Source organism: Anser brachyrhynchus (genome assembly GCF_964034855.1).
Source record: "Anser brachyrhynchus genome assembly, chromosome: Z".
NCBI classification, from domain to species: Eukaryota; Metazoa; Chordata; class Aves; order Anseriformes; family Anatidae; genus Anser; species Anser brachyrhynchus.
This window is the reverse complement of record NC_137697.1, coordinates 64,743,494-64,770,411: the sequence shown is the minus strand read 5'-3', so window position 1 is coordinate 64,770,411 and position 26,918 is coordinate 64,743,494. Positions and strand designations below refer to the sequence as shown.

The 26,918-nt window shown below is 44.7% G+C and overlaps 2 protein-coding genes across 8 annotated transcripts in view; one reads left to right on the top strand and one right to left on the bottom strand.

Moving 5' to 3' along the window:
* The first annotated feature begins 383 nt into the window (after positions 1-383).
* On the top strand, positions 384-9,263 carry XPA (XPA, DNA damage recognition and repair factor). Of its 7 annotated transcripts, XM_080573048.1 has the most exons (8): positions 388-526; positions 866-969; positions 1,936-2,203; positions 2,725-2,847; positions 4,923-5,028; positions 6,653-6,818; positions 7,524-7,641; positions 9,034-9,263. In XM_080573048.1, the coding sequence occupies exons 3-8, from the start codon at positions 2,038-2,040 to the stop codon at positions 9,180-9,182; spliced, it is 828 nt and encodes a 275-aa protein (XP_080429174.1). In that variant the 5' UTR covers positions 388-526; positions 866-969; positions 1,936-2,037; the 3' UTR covers positions 9,183-9,263. The 7 variants fall into 7 exon arrangements, 3 of the variants coding, with proteins under 3 accessions (XP_080429175.1, XP_080429174.1, XP_080429173.1); XM_080573049.1 differs by lacking the exons at positions 1,936-2,203; positions 4,923-5,028 and having other exon boundaries at positions 384-526; XR_013943208.1 differs by lacking the exons at positions 388-526; positions 866-969; positions 9,034-9,263 and adding an exon at positions 7,238-7,411 and having other exon boundaries at positions 1,210-2,203.
* A 1,261-nt stretch (positions 9,264-10,524) lies between these two features.
* Positions 10,525-26,918, bottom strand: part of NCBP1 (nuclear cap binding protein subunit 1) — a 32,627-nt gene continuing 16,233 nt past the window's right edge. The window contains exons 14-23 of the mRNA XM_080573043.1: positions 25,523-25,597; positions 23,772-23,875; positions 22,835-22,957; positions 21,444-21,546; positions 20,002-20,095; positions 17,400-17,503; positions 16,999-17,113; positions 14,370-14,501; positions 13,843-13,956; positions 10,525-12,954 (exon numbers count right to left, since the gene is read on the bottom strand). Coding sequence (XP_080429169.1) covers positions 12,841-12,954; positions 13,843-13,956; positions 14,370-14,501; positions 16,999-17,113; positions 17,400-17,503; positions 20,002-20,095; positions 21,444-21,546; positions 22,835-22,957; positions 23,772-23,875; positions 25,523-25,597 — 1,078 coding nt within the window. The 3' untranslated portion in view covers positions 10,525-12,840. The remainder of the gene's footprint in view (positions 12,955-13,842; positions 13,957-14,369; positions 14,502-16,998; positions 17,114-17,399; positions 17,504-20,001; positions 20,096-21,443; positions 21,547-22,834; positions 22,958-23,771; positions 23,876-25,522; positions 25,598-26,918) is intronic.

The window sequence follows — 26,918 nt, the reverse complement described above, 5'->3', positions numbered from 1 at the left end:
AGTCCAAAGGAGAGAGCAATGAGGCTGGAGGACTGTATGCTCGTGCCACACCATTTCTTAGGCTGCTTCCTGCAGGCCGGGACTGTGACTTGTACTTTCATCTGTTAAATACCTCCTGTTCCAGACCCGCCTGTGTGGCTGTGAGGCGCATCTGGACATGTGCATTGCGGCACTTCTCCAACTTTGTACGGAACCCGAAAGGCAGTCTTGGTGGGAGCGGAGGGTTGATCACGGCTCGGTTATAAATCTTCAAGGGGAAGGTTCCCGGATCTGTGATCTGTGGCAAGGAAAGTATTTCAATCGACGGGAGAAACTACCTGCCACTCACGCGAACAACTGAGCCGCTTAAAATGTCTTCGTCTGCGTTTAAATATAAATATATATATTATTTCCCAGAAGCAGGACGTTCTTTTCACAACGTTTGCAGCACACTCTGCTGGCTGATGTCGAAAGTAAAACCAAGCCCACGTGACGGGCTAGAAAGCACCAAGTATTTTTTGACACAGCAGAGGCACAGTCTATGCAGGTAATTATCGTGGAGAGCTAGGGCCGGCACGGAGGGGCGGCGGGGGGGCAGCGGGGAAGGGCTGGCGGGGGGATTTGGGTCGGTTTGGAGGGGCAGAAACCCCTCGAGGGTTGGGGAGGAAGGGCTGCTGCTGTGCTGTAAGGTCATAGCGACTCGGTCCGGAGCCAGGGAGCAAAGATCTGTGCTGATGTCTTCATTTCCGTCTCCTCAAGGACAGGGCAGGCACCGTGCAGCCGCCGGGGCCGCTGGCTGCTGGCTATTAAGCTGGCATTATACGAAAGTGGCTTACGGCCACATTTGCATGACAAAGCCATTTACGGGTATCTCATCAATAACCAGGGCTGCGGGCTCCGTCCATTCTCCTTTTCCTTTCGCTTGTGGGCCACGCACAGCCACGGGAAGCCAGCGGCCGGCTTTTTGCTGAAAAAAAGGAAAAAAATGAGGTACCGATTCCCGTGACCGGTGTAGGTCACCCGGGCTGCAGGCGGCCGCGGTAATAAAGTATCTTTTTTTTTTTTTTTTGAGGAGAGAAAGTGTGAGGGGGGAGGATATCAGGACAGAAAGCGTGGGTTTTTTTGTTATTTTTTTTTTAGGAAAAGTGTGGTGGGGTGGTGGTTCTAGGAACGTGGTGGGGGAGAAAAATGGAGCGTGGTGGGGGTTTTGGGGGGGAGAAAAATGGCTTTTTTTATGAGACAACGTGGGGGCTTTCGGGTTCCTTTCTTATTTTAAGGAAAGAAAAGGCCCGGTGCGCGTGGGGAGGGGGTGGGCTGAGGCCTGGCGGCGCCGGGGGCCTCCCGCCCCGTCACGGCCGGGCCGGGGCAGCGCCGCCCTCCATCTTGGGAGCGGGGCGAGGCCCGTGTGGTGCTCTGAGGACAAAAGGGTCATTAGCTGGGTACGGCTCTTATTGAATTCTTTATTTATTTTATTTATTTTATTATTTATTTAAAAAAAAAAAGCCAAAAAAAAAGTATTGCTCAAGCCCGGCCGGGGGGAGGGGGGGAGGGGAGGGGTGGCGTGAGGTGTATGTGGGGGGGGGTTGGTGCAGAAAGCGCTCGAAAAGGCGCGCGCGGGGAAATCGCAGGGTCATGCGCTCCCCTCCCCCACCGCCTGCTTCCCGCCTCGCCTCTCCCCCTCCCCTCCCCCCCCCCCAACGGAGCCCCCCTCGGGCCGGGCCCCCCCCGTCCGGCGCCACGCAGGCCGCAGCCCCCGCCCCGGGAGGCCCCCCCCTCCCTTCCCCATCCCCTCCCCTCCCCCTCCCTTTTCCCGTCACCCCCCGCGCGGCGGCGGGACGGAGAGGGGGGGGGAGGGAGAGGGGGCGCCCGCGTGGGCGGGGCCGCGCGCCGCGCGCCTGCGCAAGGAGGGGGGGCCTCGCCCCTCCGGTCCCCTCCCCCGCCTCCCTCTGTGCGCAGGCGCAGTGCGGCGGCGGCTCGGCGAGGGGAAGGGCGAGCCCGCCGCTGACGGAGCGGGGGGAGCTCCGCGCCCGGCGCAGCCCGGCCGATCCCCGCACCGCCATGGCGGGCGAGGCCCCCGCGGGGGCTCGGCAGGCTCGGAGCGTGGCGGCCGGCGAGGAGCGGCCGCCCCTCTCGGCGGCGGTGCTGGCCAAGATGGAGCGGAACCGGCAGCGGGCGCTGGCACTGCGGCAGGCGCGGCTGGCGGCACGGCCCTACCCTGCCGCAGGTCGGACGGAGGAGAGAGCGGGCGGGCGGGGACCCGGCCTCCGCGGGGCGGGATCGGGGGGCTGAGGGGGCTCCGGGGACCGGGGGGGGGGGGGGCCGTGAGGTGAGGAAGGGAGAGGGGGGCCGTGAGGTGAGGCGGGGGGGGCTGTGGGGGGTTGGGGGGGGGCCGTGAGGTGTTGGAGGGGGGCCGTGAGGTGGGGGGGGCGCCAACCGTTGGGCGCGAGGCGGCGGGGGCGGTGGGGGGGGGGCGGGGGAGCAGCGCGCGCGCGGCCGTTAGTGAGGTGGGGGGGGGGAGCGGCGGCGCGCGCGCCTCTCCCCCCCTCCCCCCTCGGCTTCCACACGTGTGGGGGGGAGGGGGGGCCCTTAGCGCGCGCGCGCTCTCGCCGCGGGCCCCCCGCCTCGCGCCGCGGGGGGAGGGCGCGCGCCCGCGCTCGCCCCCTGGCGGCGACGGCGGCGGCGCGGGTCCGTCCCCGGTGCGCGGGCGCGTAACGCGGCGCCTCCCTCCCCGTTTGTCTTCCGCAGGCGGCGTGCGGGTGCGGGCCCCCGCCAAGGTCGTGGACACGGGAGGGGGCTTCTTCCTGGAGGAGGAGGAGGAGGAGGAGGAGGAAGAGCACGGCGGCGCCGCCAGGATCGTGCGTCCCCCCGGTAATGGCTGGAGGGAGCGGCGCAGGAAAGAGGTGGCCGGGGCGCCGGGAGGAGGAGGCGGCGCCGCGTGCGTGGAGCTGGCGGGGGCGGGCAGGAAGGCGCGGGGGCGACACTGAGCCGGGTCGGGCTGAGCGAGCAGGGCGGGTTCGGCAGCTTTTTTTTTTCTCCCGTTTTTTTTTTTTCCCCTCCATTTCCCACCCTCTTCCCCCCACACCCCTCCCCCCCCCCTCCCCTTTTCTTCCCCAACGCGTCTCGCTGGATTAGCGCGATTTCTGGCGCGTCTGCATCCATCGGTATTCGAGCGGCTCGCGAGCGAGACGCGATGAAAAAGGAAGAATTTTAAGCCGCGGAAGTGGGACGCCGCGTGTGCCCTTGGGCTTAGCGGCTTTTTTCCTAACCCTCGGTAAACGGTATTTCCATTAATTCTTTCGGGATTTCGGGTTTGTAAGACCTATATAAGCGTAAATTCGCGCGGTTTCGTCGGTTTGGGGGAATTTCGAGCTTTTTGATAGCCTTTATGCCGCGATCTGGGCGCTGCTGCAGTGTCAGCTTTTATCGTTATAAAACGTTGACGCCAAGTTGCTGATCGTTCGGTGGAGGATTTCGACATATTGCCTCGTGATATTCTCTCTCCAAAAAGCAAATGGAGAAGTAGGAATCCCAAAATAGATCCACTTTCTTCTCTGGGAATGTCTTTGTCTTGCTTTGTTCTGCTCTGAATCAACTGCAGGGCCGTTGGTGCAGTGTATCTCTTTGTTAGAAATCACCACCGGATTTCGTTAAGGGTATAAACGGCTAGCAGCCTTTACTGCTTTTGAGAGGCTTATGCTTTTCTTTTTTCTTTTTTTAAAAAAGTAGATCTGGGATGCCTTTGCACTGGAGTCGTTCTTGCTGTATAATTCGTAACGTCATTGTCCTAATAAAATGCCTTTATGTTCGGGAGTACTGCTTTAAATTACGAAACGTGATGTAAGAGCATGGCTATGCGAAGTACTGAACCGCCCCGCTGTCGCTAGCGAGACTGAATTGGGATAAAATGTCGGCTTTGCTAGATTCAATCTGCTATAAATGCAAACACTATTAAAAATGTATGATGTTGCATGTCAAGAATTAATTTTCTATTTCAGGTATTTTTAATGCTCTTCACTGCTACCGCACTTCGGCTTGCAAAACTGTATAAAAACACTAATTTTCTGCTAGGATTTTGATGTTACTGTTTAAACGAGCGTTCCTTCTAGCTGCGGTTACCTGAATCAGTGTTTCTGGGTGTCACATGGAACATTAAGCAGATGGCGATGACGCTGGAGGTGATCTACCCGGCGAGGATGCGGCCAGGAGTGATGGCCGGCACTGGGATGAGCCTGGGCTTGGAGCAGTGCTGAGAGGGCTTGGGGAGAGGATTGTAGTGGAGCTCCATCCCCATTCCACTCCTAGCAGCTCTCTGGCCATCCACCTCCATTTCTGCCAGCTGGAATGCGCAAGAGCCTTGCCAACTGCCCCAGGCCTCCGTTGAGCTCTTTTTGGGAGAGGCAGGTGTGGCCGAGCTAGGAAGAAAACTGGAGCAGAGCTGAGTTGGATTGTAATGCCAGTGCGGCTCCTGTACTGCTTCCTGCTCAAGCCACCTTCCCCTGCCGACACCCCCTTCTCTGATTTCTCCCGTTCCTGCCCGCATGTCTCCTGCATATCAGGACGTGCTTTGAGGGCCGGAAGGGAGGAAGCGGTAGGAGGGGACATAAAGCACCTCATGGGGAAATGTGGGGGAATTTTCTTTCTCTTAGCGATTGTTAAGTCGAAACAAATGTGTGCTCTTGAATGTTGAAATCCGATACTAAATACGGTGAACCTTCCAGCAAAAACCAGAAGCATATCGGCAAAGATGGGACTGCATGATAATGGTTCTGAATTTTTACTGTATTTTTCTGGAAAACTTTTAACAGAGGAATGAAATGAGCCTGTAATGAATAGCATAAAACCAAATGTAAATTTTAGTAAAGTTGCTTTGTGATACCAATTCCATATGTTTGTGTTTAACGTGGTGGTAGTTCCTTTAAAAAAAAAATCTTTCTTTCCATTAGCACCTGTGCTAGAATTTGACTATCTCATCTGTGGAGACTGTGGCAAAGAATTCATGGATTCCTACCTTATGCAGCACTTTGATTGGGCAACCTGTGATAATTGCAGGTATTACAGATAATCAGGAGAGGGAAGCTTTATTTTATGTAAAGATTGCTAGCTATAATTCAGTTAATTAGCCTTTAATTAAAAGGCTGTCAGCAGAGAGGTTTCTCAGTAACTTTAGACTTACTGAAAAAGTAAGAGGAAGTTGACTGATGTCCTTTGTATTTTCCATTATGAAAGTGAAAAATGGCAGCGTCACCTCATGAGCCTGTGTTCGGATGCAGGACCTCAGCAGACATTCGTGTAATGTTCTAGAAACACAATGTCTGGGAGTGGCTAGTGAGTGTCAGCATGCAGATTCATGCCTGGTGGAGGACACTGTTTAAATGAGTAGCTCGGCTACGTAATGCAGTGTCTGCTTTATAACATGGGGCAGGTATTGGGAGAGAATTCGCTGTCACAGTGAATCAACTCTAGTAACCAGAAGTTAGCGCTTCCGTGAGCAGAGGTGGGCCTGGAGCATGGCAGCCGGGGCGCAGAGCCCCCGCGGGAGGCTCGCAGGGGGTGCAGGAGGGCAGCCTGGGGCGGGAGGCGGCCCCCCGGCTCTCTCTTTGGGCGGGGGGCATGCTCAGAAAGCCGCCGGGATCACCGGGGCAGTGAAACAAAGTGAGGCAGCCGACCCCCCTGAGCGTCGGAACAAATGGGTGAATGGATGGAGGAGGGAAAAAGATGGCTGCTAGTTCTTTCGGAGAGCTTCCCAGGTAACCACGTGGAGTGGCAGAGTGCCTGCGTAAGCCACAGGCAGCTCATCGTCTTCAGGGACAAAGTGCTGCCTCTTCGGGGATGGAAAAAGGCACGGGAGGAGAGGGCCTGGGGACTTGAAGGCGGTTACCCTTTGGACTAGTAGCTCTCGGAGCCGCATGTTTAAGGAGTCGATGGTGCAATAGCCTTTACTATGAACTTTGAGATTTGGTAAAGCTGTATTTACAGCAGTACTTCCTTGATGACGGTTGCTAGCACTTCCTGCTTGGCAGACTGTTCCAGATGAAGCAGTTTAAGTTGTCCTTAAGTCAGGATTTTGTAAATTTTTTTCCATTAATTGGTGAATGCCGCTGCGGTTAGACAGTTTTTCATCTGTCTGGTTGAAACTGCAGCATTTTAAGGTCTTCATTTTACTGTTTCTCCATGCTTGCTGAATTGCATTTAGAAACGAGTTCTGTGTGCTAATCTCTTTCTGGGATCTAGCAGCATATGGAGTGTGTATATTCTGTCTCAGGTGATCTGACCTGTCTCACATTACACATTCTTTTTCTCTTGACCATGCGTCAGGCTTGTACTTTTGTCCTCTGAGTTACATCTGGGTTAGGTGAACAGCCTAAAGCTACTCAATAATCTCTTAAGTTTCAGTTATTCCTAGTGTAAGAAAAGAAAAAACATAAAAGCCCTTCTAGAGAAACAAAGTAACAGCTTATATTCGCTCAAATTGGAGCGTTTTCTAACTTAACTCCAGTAAACCTGTACTGGAGTTTAGCTAGATTGTTAGAATTCAAAATTAATTGCATACATTAAAAATTGAGAGGATGAAGGCTGCTGGTATTTCAGGAATGCTTGGAGGTGCAGTGGGGACTTAGAAACTGATAAGTAGTTTTCACGTGTAGCTTTTTCATGATTGTTTTACGTCTTCCAGAGATGCCGAAGATAAACATAAGCTTATAACAAGGACAGAAGCAAAAGAAGAGTATCTTCTTAAAGACTGTGACTTAGACAAGAGGGAACCAGTGCTCAGATTTATTGTGAAGAAAAACCCTCACAACCCTCGGTGGGGTGACATGAAACTTTATTTAAAACTGCAGGTATAGAAACTGTTGGAGTATTTCACTCTTTTTACCTTTGTACGACTTTGATGACCAAAATTTATCACTTCAGTTCTGATTGCTGAGTCATTTTGATAAAGCTAGGTATATTAAGTTAGGCTTGTGTAAATTTTCTTGATGGTCGAAGTAGAGAGGTATGGTCCAAATTCATGAAAATGTCCGTGTTTTAGGGCCTTTTAAAGACATTTATGGACCAAGATCTCGGTACCCCTGTTTGCACAAGTACGGGTCATAAAAGTTAATGGCCTTTCAGTGCTGACCTGAAAGGCGTTGGGCAGCTGCTGCTGCCTGTGGCCCTTTGTGGCTCGCGGCCTCAGGTCTGCAGCTCTGCCCTGAGAGCGAGAGCAGCAAGAAGCGATTTTACAAGGCTGTAATTTCCCGTTCCTTCTTTTTCTCAGGAATGCTGCTGCTTTGCTTGAATATGCACACATTCAGAGCTGGGTTTGACTTAAGTAAGTTAATCTAGCTGGTGCTAAAACAAAATCTCCTGAGCTATCCGTTGGTGTGGAAGGAATGTTCACATTTGCAGTTCAAAGGCGAAGAGATAGGAGGCAGAGACAGGATTCCTGGTGGTAGGCTTGACTTAGTTTGCATATGTATAGGGGGAAATTGTGCCTGTGAGTTAGAATAGTTTATTTTTATCGTTTCAGGGGAAAAAGAAACACATTTATGTCCATCCTGTAGGTAATCAAGCGTTCTCTTGAAGTCTGGGGTAGTGAAGAATCATTGCAAGAAGCGAAGGAACTCCGCCGTGACAGCAGAGAGAAGATGAAACAGAAGAAGTTTGATAAGAAGGTTAAAGGTAAACGCTTAGGCTTACATAACACTATACTTAAAGGAAGGTCCAATACTGTGCGAGTTTATTTCTGTATCTGATCAAAGTGGTTAGTTTTCAGTGTGACAAAATGGAGGCTTTTCATGACCTGTGAGTAAGCCTGGAGCAGTCCAGTCTGACCTCATGGCTAGCTAAGTCTTCTGAGCAGAGGGTGGGACTAGAGATCTGAGGTCTCTCACAAACTGAATTACCCTCTTGTCCTGTGGAAATGCTGCAAGTGGCAGAAATGATGTATAAGAGTTCATTATAGTGTTTTTAAAACTCTTTGGTATGAGGCACAACGTGCCTGGGATTGTCTTTGTTACTCTTTCTGACTTGAAGAAAATATGGATTTTTTTTGTCAGTGGATTATAATTCAAAAATCATACAAATCATACATGTGCGGTGGGATAACTGTAAACGAGGGCAGAAAACGCCTTTTCCCACTGTTCACAATGTTCCAGCTCACATTTTTACTGGTTATCATCCTTATTTTTCCTAATAAATTAATATTTAGGAGAGCATTCAGTGGGTAGGTAAAACTACAAAAAAGGCTTTCAGCACAGACACACACGCCAGTCGTTCCAAGAGCCTGCACGTCTGTTTCTTCGCAAGAGCTGAGGCTTGCCATGGCATCAGCACGGTGCTGCCTGCATGGGGCTCACACTCGGAGCCAAAGGGCTTGAGCTGGCTGCGCTGGCTGTGTCTGGAGGAGGCAGCACACAGGGCTGAGCAAACAGGAGGGATTGCAGCAGACGGTGGCAGAGACGATGGAGTTCAAGGCAAGGACAGGCCTTAACATGACGGCGTTTGCAGCCTAAATGACTTGGCTGGAAATGTTACTACCCTCTGCTGTTTGGTATTCTTGCCACCCACTTGCAGCATCCAGAAAGTAGTATGTCAGGCTCGACCGCGGGGCGCTGACTTCACTGCAGCTGCTGGATAGGCAACTTGCTGCTGGGCGTAGAGCTGAGAGAATGCAGAGTCATTTAGGACGAATACAGTGACCTGAATGAGAAGTACTTTTCCTTAGTCATGTAAAACAAAGAGGTACTTCATGCTTTCCTCCTCATTCCAGCCAACCCTTCTCGATAGCTTTGAAGGGCAGCATATATGAGGCAACACATGCTTACTCCAGGTGGAAAACCTGCTGGGAGATTTTGTCATTATAGTTCCTGTCCTTTAAAACCATGTGAACAAGGCGAAGTTGACTGCAAGGCAAATCAAAACTTGTTCTTGCAAACTAGTATTGCAAGAAGAAATTTATGGCAGACAGGCAGAAAGCAGATTGTCAAGGGGAGGCCTCAAAAGGTGGGTGGTTTGAGTTTTATTCACTAACGCTTCACACTCTTAAAAAAAAAATCTTAACTTTCTCATCAGAGCTCCGTCGTGCAGTGAGGAGCAGTTTGTGGAAGAGAGCAGCTAGCATCCATGAACATGAATATGGACCAGAAGAAAACATTGATGAAGACACTTACAAAAAGACATGTACTGTATGTGGCCATGAATTAACTTACGAGAAGATGTAATGTTATTTTTTAAAATTTAATTATCTTTTTAATTGTATTTTGTATTAAAGTCAAATAAATGCTAATTATGAGCAAACTGTGGACAAGTTTAGTGAAGAATGTTTCTTTGCAAGAAACTCTGTACAGAACAGTAAGGGTTGGCTTTCGGGATAGGTGGTGGGGTGGAAGATACACGTTTGTAACAGTTCAGGAAATTGTTACCTTGTTGCTGAGAGAAACTGGTATCATTATACTTTACACACTGATGAAGTTAAAGGAGGAAAACTTCTCCCCTACTCCTGATTGTTAGACGAAGTCTCCGTGGTTTTGTCCCAGCTGTTAGCTGTTTTCCAGTTACTAAGACTTGTCATGGGCAGCAGGGCATGGGGTAACTAACTGTAAATGAAGGTAGGAAATGCCTTTCCCCACTGGTTACAGTATTCCCAGCTCGTGTTTTTACTGGTCGTCATCCTTGTTTTTTCCTAACGCTATCATGAAATAATATGGCTGACGAAGCACCTCTCCAGTGGTTAGCATGTCAGGAGGCAGGCTCTCCTTCCGTGTGGATTTGGAGGCCTCCGATTCCGGGTGGGAAAGGAGCGTTCTCCAAGGAAAGCAGCCCGCTGTGGGGGGCTGTGACAGCTCAGCACCACATTTCATGGTGAAAAGCCCTCTACTGCTGTTTCCCGAGCTTTGGCCCAGGGAGCACAAGATGGCTCCCGCAGTCTGTTTACCTCCATTTTGGAGGTGTGAGTAATTTCTGGCAACTCCCTCTCCTGCTGCTGAGCAAGGCTGGGAGCAGCATTCCAGTGCAGCACTGACTGAAGGTACCTGACTGCTCTCGGCGCGCACAGGGGGACAGTCAGGTCCCAGTGCACCTTCCTCCATTTTTCAAGTTTTAACTGTTCCTCCTGCTACTGAGGAATGCGCATGGAAATGGCTGCAGTGAGGCAGCGATCTCCGGGCAGCCGTGCCCTTTGTCCACCATGTTTACACAGAGCAGGCCTCGGGGAAGCTGTTGAGGCTTTTTAGAGGCGCCAGGCCCCCTGCGGCAGCGCAGCACCGAAACATGGCTGGGCACGGGTGCGGGGAGCAGGGCTAACAGACCGTCACTGTCTGGTGGCAAGGAGAGGGAAGGGTTCTGCGCCAGCCCTCTCCTGGCACCAGGCAGCACGCACGCACGCCACCCCTTGGCTGTGCGGACCGGGAACGCTTGTCAAGTCAGCCCACGGCACGCAATGTAAAGGCGGGCGTGGTACAGGGGAAACAAAATGGTCCGAACCCGACCGCACCCAGCGCAGCATAACCCCCTGATGGCTGCTTTGCTTCAGCGGCCCCCCACAAACAGCTAGGACAAACCCAGTAGCAACCTGCTTCACCTTCATTTATTTTCGTCTTTAATTGTGCATTTTTTCCAAGCACACCACATTTCTACAGCATCTTTACACTATGCGCCAACCCCCGTACTGCAGCAGTTCCAAGTTCCTGCAGTTAGCTGCTGGTATCGTTATTAGTTACAAGCATGTCATTCATTCTCTTTCCTAGAGATCCAACCGGTTTCCCAGTCCAGACCAGCCAGGTGTATGCCGCTGGACCTACAAGGAGTACAAGGCTTCCCATAGACTACAGAGATGTAATCAGCCCATGTGCACACTGGAAGTTCAACCAGTTGTGAAAGACATTGCTATTTGGTTTTAAATCATAGGATTACTCTGTCCATAGGCAGGTATTTGCAACTGGATCCCCAGCACCATTATTTGTCGAGGCTCAGAGGAAGTTACAGGTTTGCAAGTTTTAACTGCGTTATCACTTTTACAGAAATCACATTACAGTCAGTTAGATCCCCACCATTAGTTAATACCAGAACTCCTCATTGATCTGAGACAGTGGAAAAAAAAAATCAATTAAGCCCTCTACAATGCTAAATGTTTCTTTAAAAAAAAGGCTACTTGATTACTCAAGAACATTAACAGAAAGATCTGAAGCAGAAGTCTCTGCATGACTGACAAAACCCTTGCATAAAGCAAATTCTTAACACTTAACAGTATACTCTAAAAGAAGGGAGGGATCAGTCAAATCGGAGAGGGTAAGCAGACAAAGCAGAAGTAACAGATTTAATCTATGAGATATATCAAATTGCTACAGGCCACATACAAGCTTAAGTCAACACTCGAAGTAGAAAATTTCATTTTTTTACCCTCCTTGCTTCATCAGGAGGTCAACTCATTAATGTTGGGATGAAATGCGTTACTAGGCATAACACTGAAAAAAAATTTGAACAAGAACAAAATTACCCAAAACTCATCACTTTTGAGCTTGAACTGAATAGCACTGGGTACAAAATTCTTTAAACATTCACCAGCAAAATAAAGAGACCATAAACAGCTTGGAAGTACGCTGCACAGTACAGACCTGAGCACCTAAGGCAGTGTCTTTGCCTTCGTCACTGCTTACCGTAACACAGACCGCTCTGATTTGGCATTTATATAAGTAAAATCATTTGCATAACTCGAAACTAAGGCTACTCTATTTTCAGGTTGTGTTTCCCCAGTCTAAGTCTCCTGTAAGATATCAGTTTAGCATTAAAACGCTTTCTGAAGACATGGGAGCCACATGCTGTTGCCACGCTTTAAAGCAAGGAAAGGGCAGCAGATACAGCCACCACGAAGCGTTGTTACTAAGCCAGGTGAGGCGAGGGCACTTGGTTTACCTGTAGCCAGTACCAGAAGGACTTCTGGGATCCCTGCAGGTGCAGTCCAGTGCAAGCTCGGCAGCCCAGCTAGTTACAGGCTGGAATTAAGGAACAAGCTGGACACTGTCCTTCCCTCTCCGCTGGCACGTGGGGCTAGAGTCCCCTACACCTCACTGAGGTGTGCAGTACAGTAGTAGAAAATCCGTCCCACTCCAAGTGTTGCTGACTGTCTCTATCTACCAGTGGAGACTACTGCCAGGAGCAGTTAATGATTCTTTGACCGTACTGCAAAAAGGATTGCATTTTTCAGAAGACGTACATGAAGTTCCTCTACTGATTGTTTATAGCTACTGGAATAAGACAACAGACAACACATTTAAAAAACATATTTCAACTGTATTACAACCATGTCCTTTCAAACTCTGAAAATCTAGCTGGCTTGATAATAAATCCATATGCTCTATACTACTTTGAAAGCTTAACTCAGTGTTTCACATGCCCAAAATTAAGACACTTTTCCTGTGCCATTCTAGAGAACTTACCACACTGTTCACTGAGAAAGTGCATTCCCCTTCACACTCACAAAACACTACAAATTGTTTCACATTTTTGCAATTCCTCTGATTTAAGGGCCAGGCAGAGGTAACAAATTCTATAGTAGTTTTTGCCTGGTTTTCCTTTTTATATAAACAAAAGGGGGGGGGGGAACAGAAATACTATCATGAAGTCAAGAGTCAAACCAAATTAAAAGACAGATCAAAAGAATTTATATTTTACTTTATGTCAATCCCCTAAGAATCATATCTAGTAAGGCTTATGATGCTTACACAGTTTGCTGTAGGTTAGAGTACTGTACTGTTTTATGTAGGAGCACATGAAAGCCAGTTTTAGTCAAAAAGTTTTTCATCCCCATGTTTCGCATTAAAAAAAAATTAATTCACTATAGTCCTGCAGACAAGACTCTGCCACTCTGCCCACGAATACTCCTCAGGCCTGCAGAGCACAGAACTGCTGAAACACAGCCAGTATGTGGTGGTCCAGTTCAGCTGTAAACAGGAGGTTCTCTAGGGTCACCATGTACTGCTGGATTATCTGGTGATGCTGGCAGATAAAAAAAAAAAGTTTTGTTTTCATTTATCTTTATATAAGAACAGGAAGAGAAAGTCAATACATTTAAGAATCACAGGTCAAGTATTTTCATCAAAATTGCCGAGCGCATCTCATTTCCATGACACACTAGCCACTGACAAGAAAGGCATGATGCAGAACCACACCACCGACTGCAAGAAGAAAGCACACGCTGACAGCCTGTTTCAAGGAGCACCGCGCTCCCTGTGGCTTTCCACTCCTGAACACTGAATTGCGTGCAGTACGCCATGTCCAGAGGCAACTGCGGAGATATCTTAACGGACTCAAGGTATTTGCTGTGCTCTGAAGTCACATCTATGAGCAGGGAAGGGTTCAGCCCATGGGAGAATTACACTGCCACGCCCTTGCAGTCGCCCATCTTTTGATATGTCTCCTGCTCACACTGGTACAATTTTTCTATTACTGTAGCTTTCACCCATTCATCTGTGCTTGTTACCTGATTTAATACAGAGCCAAGAATTCCCGTCCGAATTTCTGATATATTTATGCATCTTAGTAAATGGAATTTTGCAGCATTTTCATCCACTTATTTAAGAGACTCCTATTTTAGTATTCTTGTTTGCTCAGAGTTTTGCTCTTACTATAAACAGTTAAAAGAAGCTCAGCTGATTTCATAGTCACAGCTCGGAATCTACTTTGCAAGCTCCAGTCCCTCCACGAGCCTGTAGCAGAGAAGCGGCCAGAACCAGAAAGTTATGACCAAGCCCTGCACTCGCCTTCAGAGAAGATGTCGTGCTGCCACCTACTGCTCTAATGGTGTGCTCAGTTCTCCAGCCACAAAAGCTTTTCAATCCAGCGTGTGCCCGCCCACACCCTTCCAAACCGAGAAATGAAACTTACTTGTAGGAAGATCTGCTGCAACCTCTCTATACAGCTCTTGTACCAAGGTGTAAATACATCGATTCCACCGGTTTCACAGCGCACTAAGTGCTCAGTTAACAACATAATGAAACGCTTCAAGAGAGGAAAAAAAATACTTATTTAATCTCATCAAATGAAAGCAGGTTCCTAACTTCAACTAAGGGTATCTTGGGGACAGAAACTTTGAACAGCAACATGACAATAATTATTTTGCTTGGCAGACACTGAATTAGTACACAAACAAAAACAAGTTACCTTCTGGTTGTTCAGGAAACTATATACCAGCAGAATTCTGTTCATGTGCACTTGAAACTAAGCAGATTCTGCTCAGCAGCAGTCTTTGCTGTGGGATGATCTGGATTGACTCTAACCCACATTAAGCTCATCAACCCCTTTTCCTATACCCTCATCCCAACCATATATATAAGATACAAGTGACACCAAAAGCGTATAAATTCAGGAACCTTAAAAGCCTGCAAGTGGGATGAGACCTTGCCCGTCATTACCTGGAATATAACAAGGAAGAGATTCTTCTGCTCACTCTGAGCTGACTCAACTTTCTCCTGCAAACGCTCTATCTGCTCTTCTAGAGGTCCATCTTCCCGATCACTGCTTCGGTCATCGTCGTCACTGTCTCGCTGTAAGTGACAACAACACACTAACTAGCAACCTGGCTACTTGTGGATACTGTTAACGCCCTCTGGTTTTACCTGTGAAAAGGTCTACAGAGAAACTGAAGAGTAGCACCTGAAGCTGCTTTTTAGCTTGGCAAGAACTGCATTTTTTTTTTAGGATATTTACTTTGAGTATAATACAGAAAATCCATTTGGAAGAAAAAACACCAGTGTGGAAAAGGCCTGAAAAAAAAAATTAAAGTATCAGAGCAGCCAGAGAAAGCTCAAAGATTTACTAAGCTCTTACATACTGGAGAAACAATAGAAGGTAATACGCCTGCTGACTTTATCATTACCAGATAATGAAGAGCTTTAAAAAAAAAAAAAAGGCATACATGTTTTAAATTCTGGCCACTGCTACAGGGCAGGCAATTCATCCAGTGAACAGTTCTGAAATCTCAGGACTGCAAAAAAATAAAGTGCCTTTGTGCTAGAGGTCAGATGAATCTGGCTGCCTAGCACACAAGGAAAACCAGCCATTTTAGCCCATGGTGCTAAAGTGGGACCTCCCCTTATTCATGACCAAATGAGACTACAGCTCTGAGACTACAAAGGGACAGGGTGGAAACCAAACTAGTAACATGCAGTTTTCTCATTGCTTGAAGCTAAACCAAACCGAACCAACCACCCCCACCCCCAAAGAAAAACAATCAGGAAAAAAATACCCCACAAAATACCCACAAGTACATGGTATCAGACTACGATCTCAGATAACAAAGTTTTACACAAGACTAAATGGGATACAGGAGGACGGAGAGAATCAAATGGATTAGGATACATTCAGACGTAGATATTGCTTCACACAGCATTGTTTCCTTGTAAAAAATGCCCGTACAATTAACAGCTAAAAACTTAAAATATTTGTAAAAGGAACATGAGCAACTTGTGACAAATGTAGGGACATCTTAACTCACCTACTGCATAACAACCGAAATTCACAATCAGAAGACACTGATAGGTCTGAGTCAGTGTAAAAAAAAAAAAAGGCTTTCCAGATCAAATGAGAACCCCCGGACTTCATTTTATTCTTTCTATAGGAACTTATTTTTCCCCCCATGTACAGAGGTTTCTTGAACTTAAAATGGTGAAAGATCAATGGGACCTAAGAGAAGGCTTGGACTCATTCCATAATAAGGCAATCCACTTCATGCTGGGGACATCAAAATTTGATGGTTTCCTTCCTCTAAAAGGAATGGTCATGCAGCAGAGCACCAATCTGCAGGACTACTCACTGTTGCATACAAATGCTTCTTCCTGGCACAATACTCATTTAAAGTATTCAGTAATAAAGAGCTGCAGCATTAGACAAGTACAGAAACAAAAACACTGATGTATTTGTTTCAAGATGCCAGAGAAGCTCTTTGTCTCATAGTAAGATCAATGATTGCATCCAAGTCTTCAATAATTACCGGCATTTATTAACTGCTGATCAATGTACATTAAGGATGCAAACAACTATGACAGCTGCTGCTTGGAGTGAACAGAAAAAGATGAAGAGGCTGCGATAAACTTGCACAGGCTAACTGTGAGATGTTGGTGAAATCTTCACAGGTACTCCTGGAAATGAACTACTTGTGCAGGTTTCTTCAAAAACCACAAGCAGCCTCTGTGCCACATGGCAAATTCTGACTTTGGCCGAAGTTTTGGAACTAGCTAGGGGTTTTGTGCAAGTACTCACACTCACAGACTATGTATTAACTAGGAAATTCTTTCTTACTTTCTGCAACTCTCAACATGTCTCTAAATTGACTTCACTCTGCCACAGCCTAGTATTACAGTCAGCCAAGGGTCCTGTCCTCGACAGCTGCCACAGAAGACACACTCTCACCCCGTCTTACTGTCCTACTTGGGACAAGAGAACACAACAGCAGCTTGTTCATCAGTTTCTTGCATACAGTAACTCAGATCATGCAAAAGGTATTCAGAAAAATAACCCGGGAAGAAGGAAATGACAGGTGCCAGTGTCAGAATCCAGCAGCATCCATCAGAAGAACAGTAACAGCCAACTTTTCAAAAGCAAATAGCTGTTTCCGTGCACTTCTGCATGGAAGCCACGAGAGTACTCTTTAACAGAACTTACTGTAAATACGTAAATAGTTTGTAACTGCTCTCGGTGTTACCTAATAAGGTAACTGGAATCCAGATAAGAAGGGAAATGGAAGACATGCTCGTATTAGAAGAGAAACTTGTGAGAGAAAGCTTGGACAGAGTAAACACACATGAATTCCGCTAAAGATTTTACTGAATTCTTAGGTAATTGCAAACTTCAGAAACGTGGATCGAGAACACACATTCAGTTTCTAATGTTTTAAGTGCTACAAATGACCACGTCCGCATACATGCTTCCTGGTAAGCATATTTATCCTGTCCTTCCCCAAAAGCAATTATGCATCAGTCTGGCTGCATGCAGGTTTGTATAACTTAGCCTAAAATAATTAAAAATTACAAACAAATTACTCACTCTTTTGTGCTGTCTGGCCAATCTTGCCTTAGTCTCCTCCAGTTCCTTATGAATCTTCAAAACATGCTTATTCATCTTACGAATTGTGGAATGTAAGATTTCCCAGATATAAAACCTACGTACACAACAGAGTAACAATCTTTGCCTAAGAACATTTTCCAGTGTTCTTCCACTTTGATATGTTTAGAGACTACTTGCAAAATGACATGCTAGTAACATTCTTGCCTGGTCATATAAACACACAATGCTAACTCAGAAAGAAAGACGCTGAAGTAGGTATTTTGTAGAAGGAACAAGATTAATTGTACCATTCGCTTACACTACTCAGTTTTCATAGATGTACTGGCCACTCAAAATAGTAATTCAGAGAAAAATAACAACCTAAGACAAGTTTGTGTTACCTAGTAAAATCATGTGCAAGCTCCGAGGAGAAGATCCAGTTTGCTACTGCAGCACAGTCAACAATTTGTGTCCGAATCATCTTGTCCACAAGCACAGCAATCATCTGTATTTTGTGAAAGATAAGACAGTCATTTCTATCAAAATAAGAAAAGGTCTTGTGGCAACATTCAGCCTACGCAAAGTAGTCCAGCCTCAGAGGTGGTTTGATGCAACTCAATATTAGTGGTATTACTGGGTAATTTCAAATACTTTAAAAAGCTACTGCTGTCTAGAGATGACATCTGGTTAGTCTAGCCTAAAGCTACTTACATTAGAGGATCTGTATCAACTGCATAAAGTAAGCATTCTCATTTTGTTTAATAACCTTTTTTCTCCTTGTGAAAGTATCGCATCACTCTTCATTAAGTTACGTATTTCCATACACAAGCAAAAAATACAAGCATCAGAGTTGGAAGTGGAGCATCATGGACACAACTCCAAGTATTGTCATCAAAGTACTAAAACCACAGCATATATAACTGTCGTATCACCATAAAGAACAATTGTTGGCCTACTCTCCTCAAACTGCAATAGTTTTCAAATGTGCTCTTTTCAAATAAGCTCTTCCCTACAGGAACTATTCATATGAGGACAGAGCCAGTGCTCTGTAGTCAATGGAAGTGTTTGCCTGCTACAGGCAGTGTCACGATTCCAGAAGCTTTGCAAGTAATCTAGTGGGCAACTGCAGAGAAGAGTTACAGACCAAAGCAGTTAGAAGCTGTTCAAAAAAAGAAAAAAAGGCTTATCTTAGTTATTCATGTGCTTGAATACCACAACATCTGAGAACCACAGCCTGCAATGTATTTATCCTCACAACCAGCCATTGTCACATAAGGAAGTGTAACAAAGCTCCTTTTAAGGAAGGAAAATTAAAATAACTGGATGAATCATACAGAAGACTCAGGACTCAACTTTCAAGTCCCAGGATAGCATCCTGTGCTCTATTTGTCTTCCTGTAATGCCAAGACGAATCTCTGATTACTTAGCCTGATCTTCCAAGAAACACAGGCTTAGAATTTGGGGAAAAGATTTCATTTCAGTGTTGAAGTTTCTCTTTATGAAGTCACCAACACGAACTTTCTAAATTGGTCCAGGGACTACTGACTCCTGCTGCTAAATCGCTATCTGCAACAGAGATCACTCATTAGTATTATATGCCTCAGAAATACTACTGATAGTCTGAACCAAATCAAAAGGTGTTCCCATTTATATGGGAGTAAGGTGAGCTGCATGAAAACAGACTCTGTACAGAGTCTATGTGCCAGAGGTTGTGGACTCACAAAGTGCTTAGCAAGAAGCAAAAAAATGAACCGCGATACATGCAGGAGAGGAAATTTAGGCTCCATGATCAAGGCCTTCATAAGTTGTTTTAAAGCAATCTTAACATAGCCATTAAGTAGGGGTTTGAAACCTCCATCTGGGTTTGGTCCTACTGCAGTACAAAGGGATGAAGAGGATATGGATATTAAATTGCAGTAACATAATTTCTTCTGATCCAGTTAAAGGACAGTAGTAAGAAGTAGGTCAGATTGTAATCATCACATTTTCAAGGTCAGTATTTTGCGTAGGAAGTTTAATATATAAAAAAACCTATATATATATATATATATTTTTTTTTTTTTTTAAACTGTACTTAAAATATACCTATACAAGATCTTACTTCTCTGTTAGGCACTAAATTTTTACCCTTAGAAGCCCTAGAGGACAGACCACAGGTCCCGTAGTAGATGCAGGAATTATCCATTACTCTCAGTGCAATTGCTTCGGAAAGTCTGGACTATGCAGCTGTGAAATATGGTCCACTTTCAAACACGGTTATATGTAACACAAACACATCAGTATGGAATACATGAAATAATTAATGCAGGCAAATTCAGCATGAGTTCCTTATCGATTTCTATTTATAGAAGAATGACAGCTGAGGGAGAAAACAACTGCTGTGAGGAAACTGAACGGCTTAAACAAGTGAGGTATTTTTCACAGGTCTTCCAGGGTGTTATTTCCTCTGGCTCAAGATTGAACGTAATCATGGTACTGTCAGACTGATCTGTTCTGAACAGTTATTGACTGCAGCTCTACTCACTTTGCACATGCACAACAGTGACTCCAACATGATCATTGTGGAATAACTGCATGGCTTTCACTACCAAGTGAAAAAAGCTCTAAAATCGGGTTTTCTCATATCCAGAAATTTTGCCTGCTTTTGTTAGGAGATCTACATCGTATTTTCAAGTCCACGCATCAACACCAGTTTCCAGTTTTGAGCAGAAACAAGTTTCTAGCAAAAGTTACTCTCTTATTTGACAAAAAACATAGCATGAAGGTGAGTCAGAATGACAGCCTTTGCTCTCCCGTCGTTTACTGAGGAATAAACAGCTTCACAGTATATACTCCACCTCCAACCTTTTTAGGCACTATTAACAACAGTAAACACAATTTGAACTTTCCTTCAAATAAGACAATAGTCAAGAATCTTTTAAAGGATATAAAGCAAACTGCACTGCTTTTTATTTAATATGACCTCTGTGAGTCAAAACTCACAATGCTATTGCAACCTCTTACCTGTGGGTGATTCTTCCAAACCTCATATACAACCCTCAGAACATGGAGTTTTCCCTCATCACTTTCAGCAAGTGTTTTAAAGACTTCGTGAAACCTTTTAACAGATACAGAATAGTCAGTGGAGGGGTTGGGATCAGGTCAAAAGAGCACGAGATATGAGGCAGGTGGTTTAGACTGCCCAAAAGGAGAATTCTGGGACTATCTGCAGCAATTCTTGAACAATTAATCTGTGGAAAATATAATCACTCTGAGCCAAAAAAATCTACGGTCCTAAAAGCAGCTTGAATCTTGGTGGTGAACCTTCTCTCTGACAGCAGACTACATTTCTCATACTCTTAGAAGCAGAAGGCACTTTCATGCTCGGTGTGCTTAGCTACACAGCTGAAGCAAAATTTGCTTGCCTTTTTGAACCTAAGACCTTCTTGATATGTGTTTCCATAACTTTAGACACTTAACCAATCTGCCTCTTTTTGACAGAAATGCAGCTAAAGCCTCAATTTTAGCATAGTTATGCTCAATGCTACACAGCATTCACAAATCAGCTTATTGTAATGTAACTATAAAGCACTAAGTAGACCTTTTTGATCTCGTGTCTGCCACTGCTGGTCTGCAGCAGGGAAAATATTATGGCTCTGCATATTTACATCAGCCTGCCTCTTGTACTACTGATTGCAGGTTACTACCAACAGTTTCTTGTAAACACGGCCTTTACAGAGCTTCCAAGAGCAGGTTTTTGTATTACCTTTTTGTATTTTTACTGGCAAACGTAAAAATAATCCATTAAGATGTATCTAACTACCTTTCCTGAATCATGGCCATTTAAGAACATTTGAAAATTACACAGTACTAAAAATGAGTTATTTTATCTCATTTTGCTGAAAAAAAGGTAAAGTAAACTCTTTAAAAGTTAAATAATTTCTTTAAGGGATGCTCTCCAAAATACTCCGGAATTGATCTTATTTTGTTTTGGTACATAAAGAAGTTGGTAGCTAGCTGCTTTGAAATTTCATGTTTTTTTTTTCTTCAGACTTTACTGTTCGTTAGTCATACTCATAGTAAAGATAATGTGATGGCAGTTACCCAGTCATTCAAACATAAGGAGACATCCCTTTTTCCTCGTATGCTCAGCAAATGAGTAATTCTAAAATGGATTTAGGTTCCAAACCCGTCTCACTCGTTTGATGTACATCACACAGCTGTGATATACATCACACAGCTCCATCAATGTGATATATACTTTTGTTAACTCCATTCACATATGTAAGCTAGCATTTACGCTACCATTCCTTTGGCAAGCAGCGTCATTAGTTCTCTGAATCCTATTGCATTGTGAAGCACCCAGAATATGGCTGAAGCTTGCAGATCGGTTTCCTTGTCAGTCATTTCACTGTCAGAATTAAACAGTTCTGTCAGCCCCAAAAGAACATACATATTACACTTACTTTGCCAGGGCACTGAAGGAGTGGCTGAAAGACTTTGCAGCTAGATGGAGCAGAGTCTGAACAAAGACTTCTATTTTCAGAGGGTTGAAGGTAAATCCTTCATCTGCAAGTTATTTGAAGTTTGAACTGTAAGTACCTCAAGCAGAGCATGTAAACTACACATAAAACTGAAGCAGTAACTTATGGTTTAACTCATTTCACAAAAAAAGTTTTGGCAAGAGGGTTGTGCAAGGCTGAGTAGGGAGCTGGTAAAGATTTTCCAAGTACTTATTTTACCAAGTATTATACATATTGCAGATATTCACACTCCCATTTTGTCACGGGGAAAACATGCAGGGTGAATTCCAGGCCAGTGAAGAAGGTATCAGAGACACAGCCCTACTACAAGCATGTAACAGCAGCCATGGACAGCAGCAGAAAAGGACAGCCAAGGAGGCCTGCAACAAGCTGAAGGCCTGGCAGACCGTAAGGAAAAGCCAGTGGATGAGCACAGGTGAAGCTCTGGATGATTAGGATAGGATTGCTATTTCTAATATGGGAGAAGAATCAAGCAAGTGTGCACAGAGAACACGGGTACTCGAGGTGAATGGTGCTAAATTCCCTCCTGTAGATCTACAGATGAAGACAAGTGGGACAGAGAATGCTGATTACTGGGTGACGCCTAAACCACATCAGGAGACTTGATAGCGGATCTCAGGACAAAAAACAGATTACTGGTGCTCTCTGCTTGCATGGTAGGGCAACTGCTTTTACTGTGGAAATATACTGTATACTATGAAACTGTCCCCACTGCACAGATCACTTCTCTTGTCTTCTTAGAAAACAAATTCTCTATCTTGTACTCATTCTTGCCCCCTAAAATGGGTGGGCTTTAGCAATCAATATTGTCTCAGGCTGCAAAACTCAGCAGAACTTGCGTGGAGTCCCATTGCGAGTTTCTGTTGTAGGAGGAAGAGAACCACCTTCTGTGCAAGAGTAACACCAGCATGCGGCTGTCTTGTCTGCCATGAGACTGCACTGAGAGGAGGGGAGCTTTTAGACAAGGGCAAAAGCACTGAATTGCCAGGGTAAGGCAAACAGCATGAACTGTACTACGAAGGCAAGGGAAATGTTAAATTCCTTCATGATGCCTCTGACAATAATTCCAAGAAAACCCATCTCGAGCACTGGGTTACCTCTGTTAAGAAAAAGAGGTTTGCTTCTGCATATAACACATTTACAACAAACCTTAACAATGGTGCATTATTTCCATTTACTAATACATTAAAAGCCAAATGTAAGAAGGAAGAAGCAAACAGTTCAGTTAACCAGCACACACACAGCTCTGAAGGAATGTAAATCAGTGCACACAGAAGCAATTACAGCCTTGCAAAGCCTAACAGATATCTTACCATCATCATCATCCTGGTTTGGATTAGGCACATCCTTTAAAATGCTGAAGATTTCATCATTACTGGCCTTGTTTTTAATTGCAATTGTTAAACAGAGTGCCACAGTATATCCAGGAAGAGACCCTAAACAAAGACGTCAAAAAATCAGTAGGCAATTGAATATTTTTTACCATCAGTTTGCCTCTCAGAGAAGCAAGTACACTTCCCAGATACACCTAAAACTAGCAGTTTTTGATACTGTCCACACCACTATTCCATAAAACTGCTCAGCAGGTTTCCTAGTCTTCATGTTACATTCAAAACATTTGGTACAATCTTTAGAGCTGTGGTCAACAAATTACTCTCCCTTTCTGAAGATAGGTTTCAGCTTCCCCCAGTTTCCTAAAGATACAATACTGCCTTGTTTTTCCTCACTCCATCTTTGATGGCGAAACCTTTATGTTTAGTATTCTCTATTAATTTTTTTATTATTGGTTGTATTAATGGTTGTAAAAAGTCTCTACGTCAATCTTCACATTATTTGCTGCATCTGTGTGCTTCATTAAACCCACTTTACTGGTAGAATGCTCTACTGTTTTATGAAGGTAAAAAAAAAAATAAGCCCATATTATCATTTCACATGCTCACTTCTGCATAGGATTGTGCCTGAACAGGGAAAATAGATGAATTTTCCAATTTCAGTCCTCTGGCGAACAATGCAATACTGTACAATACCACAACCACCTCAGCAAATGTAATTTAATGTATCTGGATTTTCTTTTCTTTTACAAAGTAACAAAGATTATAATACAGAGATCCAGACTTTGTATTAATCACTCATATGGAACATATTTGCCCATATAAAAATCACTTACAACCGATATGCTCAATCTAGTGTGCTCCCTTGCTCTGAAACACTTGAACTCGACCACTCAGTAACCCACCACGTAATACTTACTATTGCTTTCATCTCCGTATTTGTAAATGCACACTGGATTTGCAGGACTGAGGACAGAAAAGCTTGCAGGAACAATGTCTATTATTCGCTGATGGTAGGAGAGTCTGGAAATAAGTTTCACAGAGCAGAATGAAAATGGGTGTATGTCCTGGTTTCAGCTAGGACAGAGTTAGTTTTCCTCCTAGTAGCTGGCAGGGTGCTATGTTTTGGATTAGGATGAGAAGAGCGCTGATAACATGCTGATGTTTTAATTGTTGCAGAGCAGTGCTTACACCAGGCCAAGGACTTTTCGGCTTCTCGCTCTGTCCTGCCAGCGAGCAGGCTAGGGGTGCAGCAGGAGCTGGGAGGGGACAGACCCAGGACAGCTGACCCAAACTGGCCAAAGGGGTATTCCATACCATCTGACGTCATGCTAAACAATATATAGGGTGGCTGGCCGGGGTGGGGGGCCGGCTGCTCAGGGATAGGCTGGGCATCGGTCAGCGGGTGGTGAGCAATTGCATTGTGCATCACTTGTTTTGTACACATTATTATCAGTAGTACTATTATCATCATTATTATTATTTTCCTGTCTTAATAAACTGTCTCTATCTCAACCCACAGGCTTCATTTTCTCGTTTCTCTCCCCCATCCCAGAGAGGGAGGGGGGAGGGTGAGCAAACAGCTGTGTGGTGCTGAGCTGCCGGCCGGGTTAAACCACAACAGTATAACATCAGGGCCAACACTAAAGTCACTGATTTACAATGTTTTTCTGGTATTTACGTTTCACAGATGTTTCTTCAATACAATGGTAGCTTCTGCTTGTTAGTAAAAGTAACTTGCTAGAAGATGCTTTCTATGCAAATACCTTGATACTGAGAGTTATCATCTTCACTATTTAGCTTGTGAAAAGATTTAGAAGCTGCTTGGTAGGATGTTTTTACGCAAAAGCCTAAAATGCTTTCTAGAAAGCTAGTAAGACATTGATAATCCAAGCAGAAAAAATATTAAACGTCTTCACGTCTATAAATCTCTTGATTTTACTTTCCAACTTATTTCATTACTATAAAGGCTTAAATTTCACTACCAGTTTTCAGTGAAATGGAAGAATGTAACAGAAAAAAATGCATTGATTTCGTAGTACAATACTTTCACACTTTCTATACCGAATTCACTCTAAAATGGATTAATGTTTCCATGTAGGATGGTGAACAACATAGGCTTTTTGAACATTTTGCTCTTTCTCCCTTCTATATCCTTCTCTCTGTAGAATCCTAAGTCTAGTCCTGATTGTGCATTCTTATTCTTGGGCTTTGGAGACATTTGTGTGTGGGTTATTACTATTATTATTTTTAAATACAAGCAACATCATAGAGACTCAGAAGAATCAAGACCACATTCTTAGTTTTTAGAATAACTAATGATCAGTTCCCTCCATCTCTGTGAATGCTTTCCAGAAATACTGGCTGAACTGTTTCTTTCCATGCCTATGGTGAAGCACATCTTTTTGTAAACAGAGGTGGGCATACCTAGAGATAGCTAGTTCACTACCATTTGCTCCACCTGTTTCTCCCTCTCTCCGCTAGAATTAAGCATCTAAGCATCCTACAATATGTAGACCAGAATAAAATAGTAGACTCATCTCTTAGCTGAAACTGAATTTTAAGAACAGACATGTGTAAGGTAAGAGTCACGTTAAAAGGAATCTGACAATATCCAGAAGAAAAGATCAAACTTTGTCTAAAATGCAACTATCTAAAGGTGTTACTTACCGCATGCATTTTTCCAAAACCTCTCTCACAAATTTGGGTTTGGGCTTTTCAAGGTCCTGAGTAAGACAATCTGACCTATCAAAGGACAAAATGCAATAGTTTTTAGTGAAAGAATTTCTGAATTAGTCTCTTTTTGGCTTAGTCTAATACGTGTAAAACAATCATGGTCTAAGCATGGCTGGACTGCTTAACACTTTCTGTTTTACAGTGTAAGCATTTTTAAGACAATGAGGTGGTTTATCAGTATTTCCTTATTATCAGCAATCTTGAAAGCTTGTCTTTTGTGTGCTATATTTTTAAGTAGCTTTCTTTTCCCCACCAGACCAAAAATAACTTGTGCTGATGGTTAGATTGCTTTCTCTTTCCTTAGGAAAAGAACCTTGTGTGATTTCATAGTCTGTTCCTCCCTCACAGGAATTTCTGAACTTCTGGCTGATTTCAAATGCATTTCAGTTGAAGAAAAATCTCAAATATAGTTACATTTTCAAGATATGTGAAAAATGGCAGCTTGTGATAGAAACCCACATAAGCATTCCCATCAAGGAACATCCGTGCAAAGAAAAATCAGCTCTTTGAAGAGCACCGACTGGTCAGCCAACATGAATGTATACTACAGTAACCAGCAAACACTTAACTCTGCAAGGACAACACAAGAAAACTTAAGTAATGCCACAGCAACGTATCTTAAGAAAGACTGCACCCCTCTCCATGACGCTTGGGCAGACCACCTATGGAGAGTGTGTACGGTAGCAGGCTGCAGAAGTTAGGTCTGTAAAGAGGACTTAATGCCAAGGTGATCTTGCTAAAAAGGCGAGAGTGAGAAACAAGATGGCAGTAAGGAGGCAGCACGGTGTCTGGAACACAAAACCTGGAAACCTGTGCTTAGACATTGATAGAGTCCAGGGATCTCCAGCCAGGAATGCAAATTCAAGATGTGGCATTATAAGAATGGGTAGCTGGTGCAGCTCTGCTGGAACTTTATGTACTAGGATTTGGCAGGAGGGAAACAGACCCCAAGGTCCCAAGGACAAAGGTTAAAATGAAAGGTTAGAGTAGGACAGAAAGCATCGTCACAGACTGAACACAGGACACAAAGAGAGGAAGCATCAGAACAAATCATTAAAATAAGGAGCCATTTCAGAGAATTTGCCAACAACTGACCGAGGGCATAGCACAATCCAAAGAAATAGTGTTTCTACGACTCCTTAGGGCACACTTGTGCTTACATGAGATTCATCACAAAGCTAGTCAGGGACAATACAGTAACTAAAAAGATTATCAAGATAATCTGCCACTGAATGGTGGTGAATAGATTATAAAAAGATCTCTGAAAAGTTAGAGGAAAGCAATTAACAGGGCCACTATACTGTGACATTTCATGAATAAGTTTGAAAGT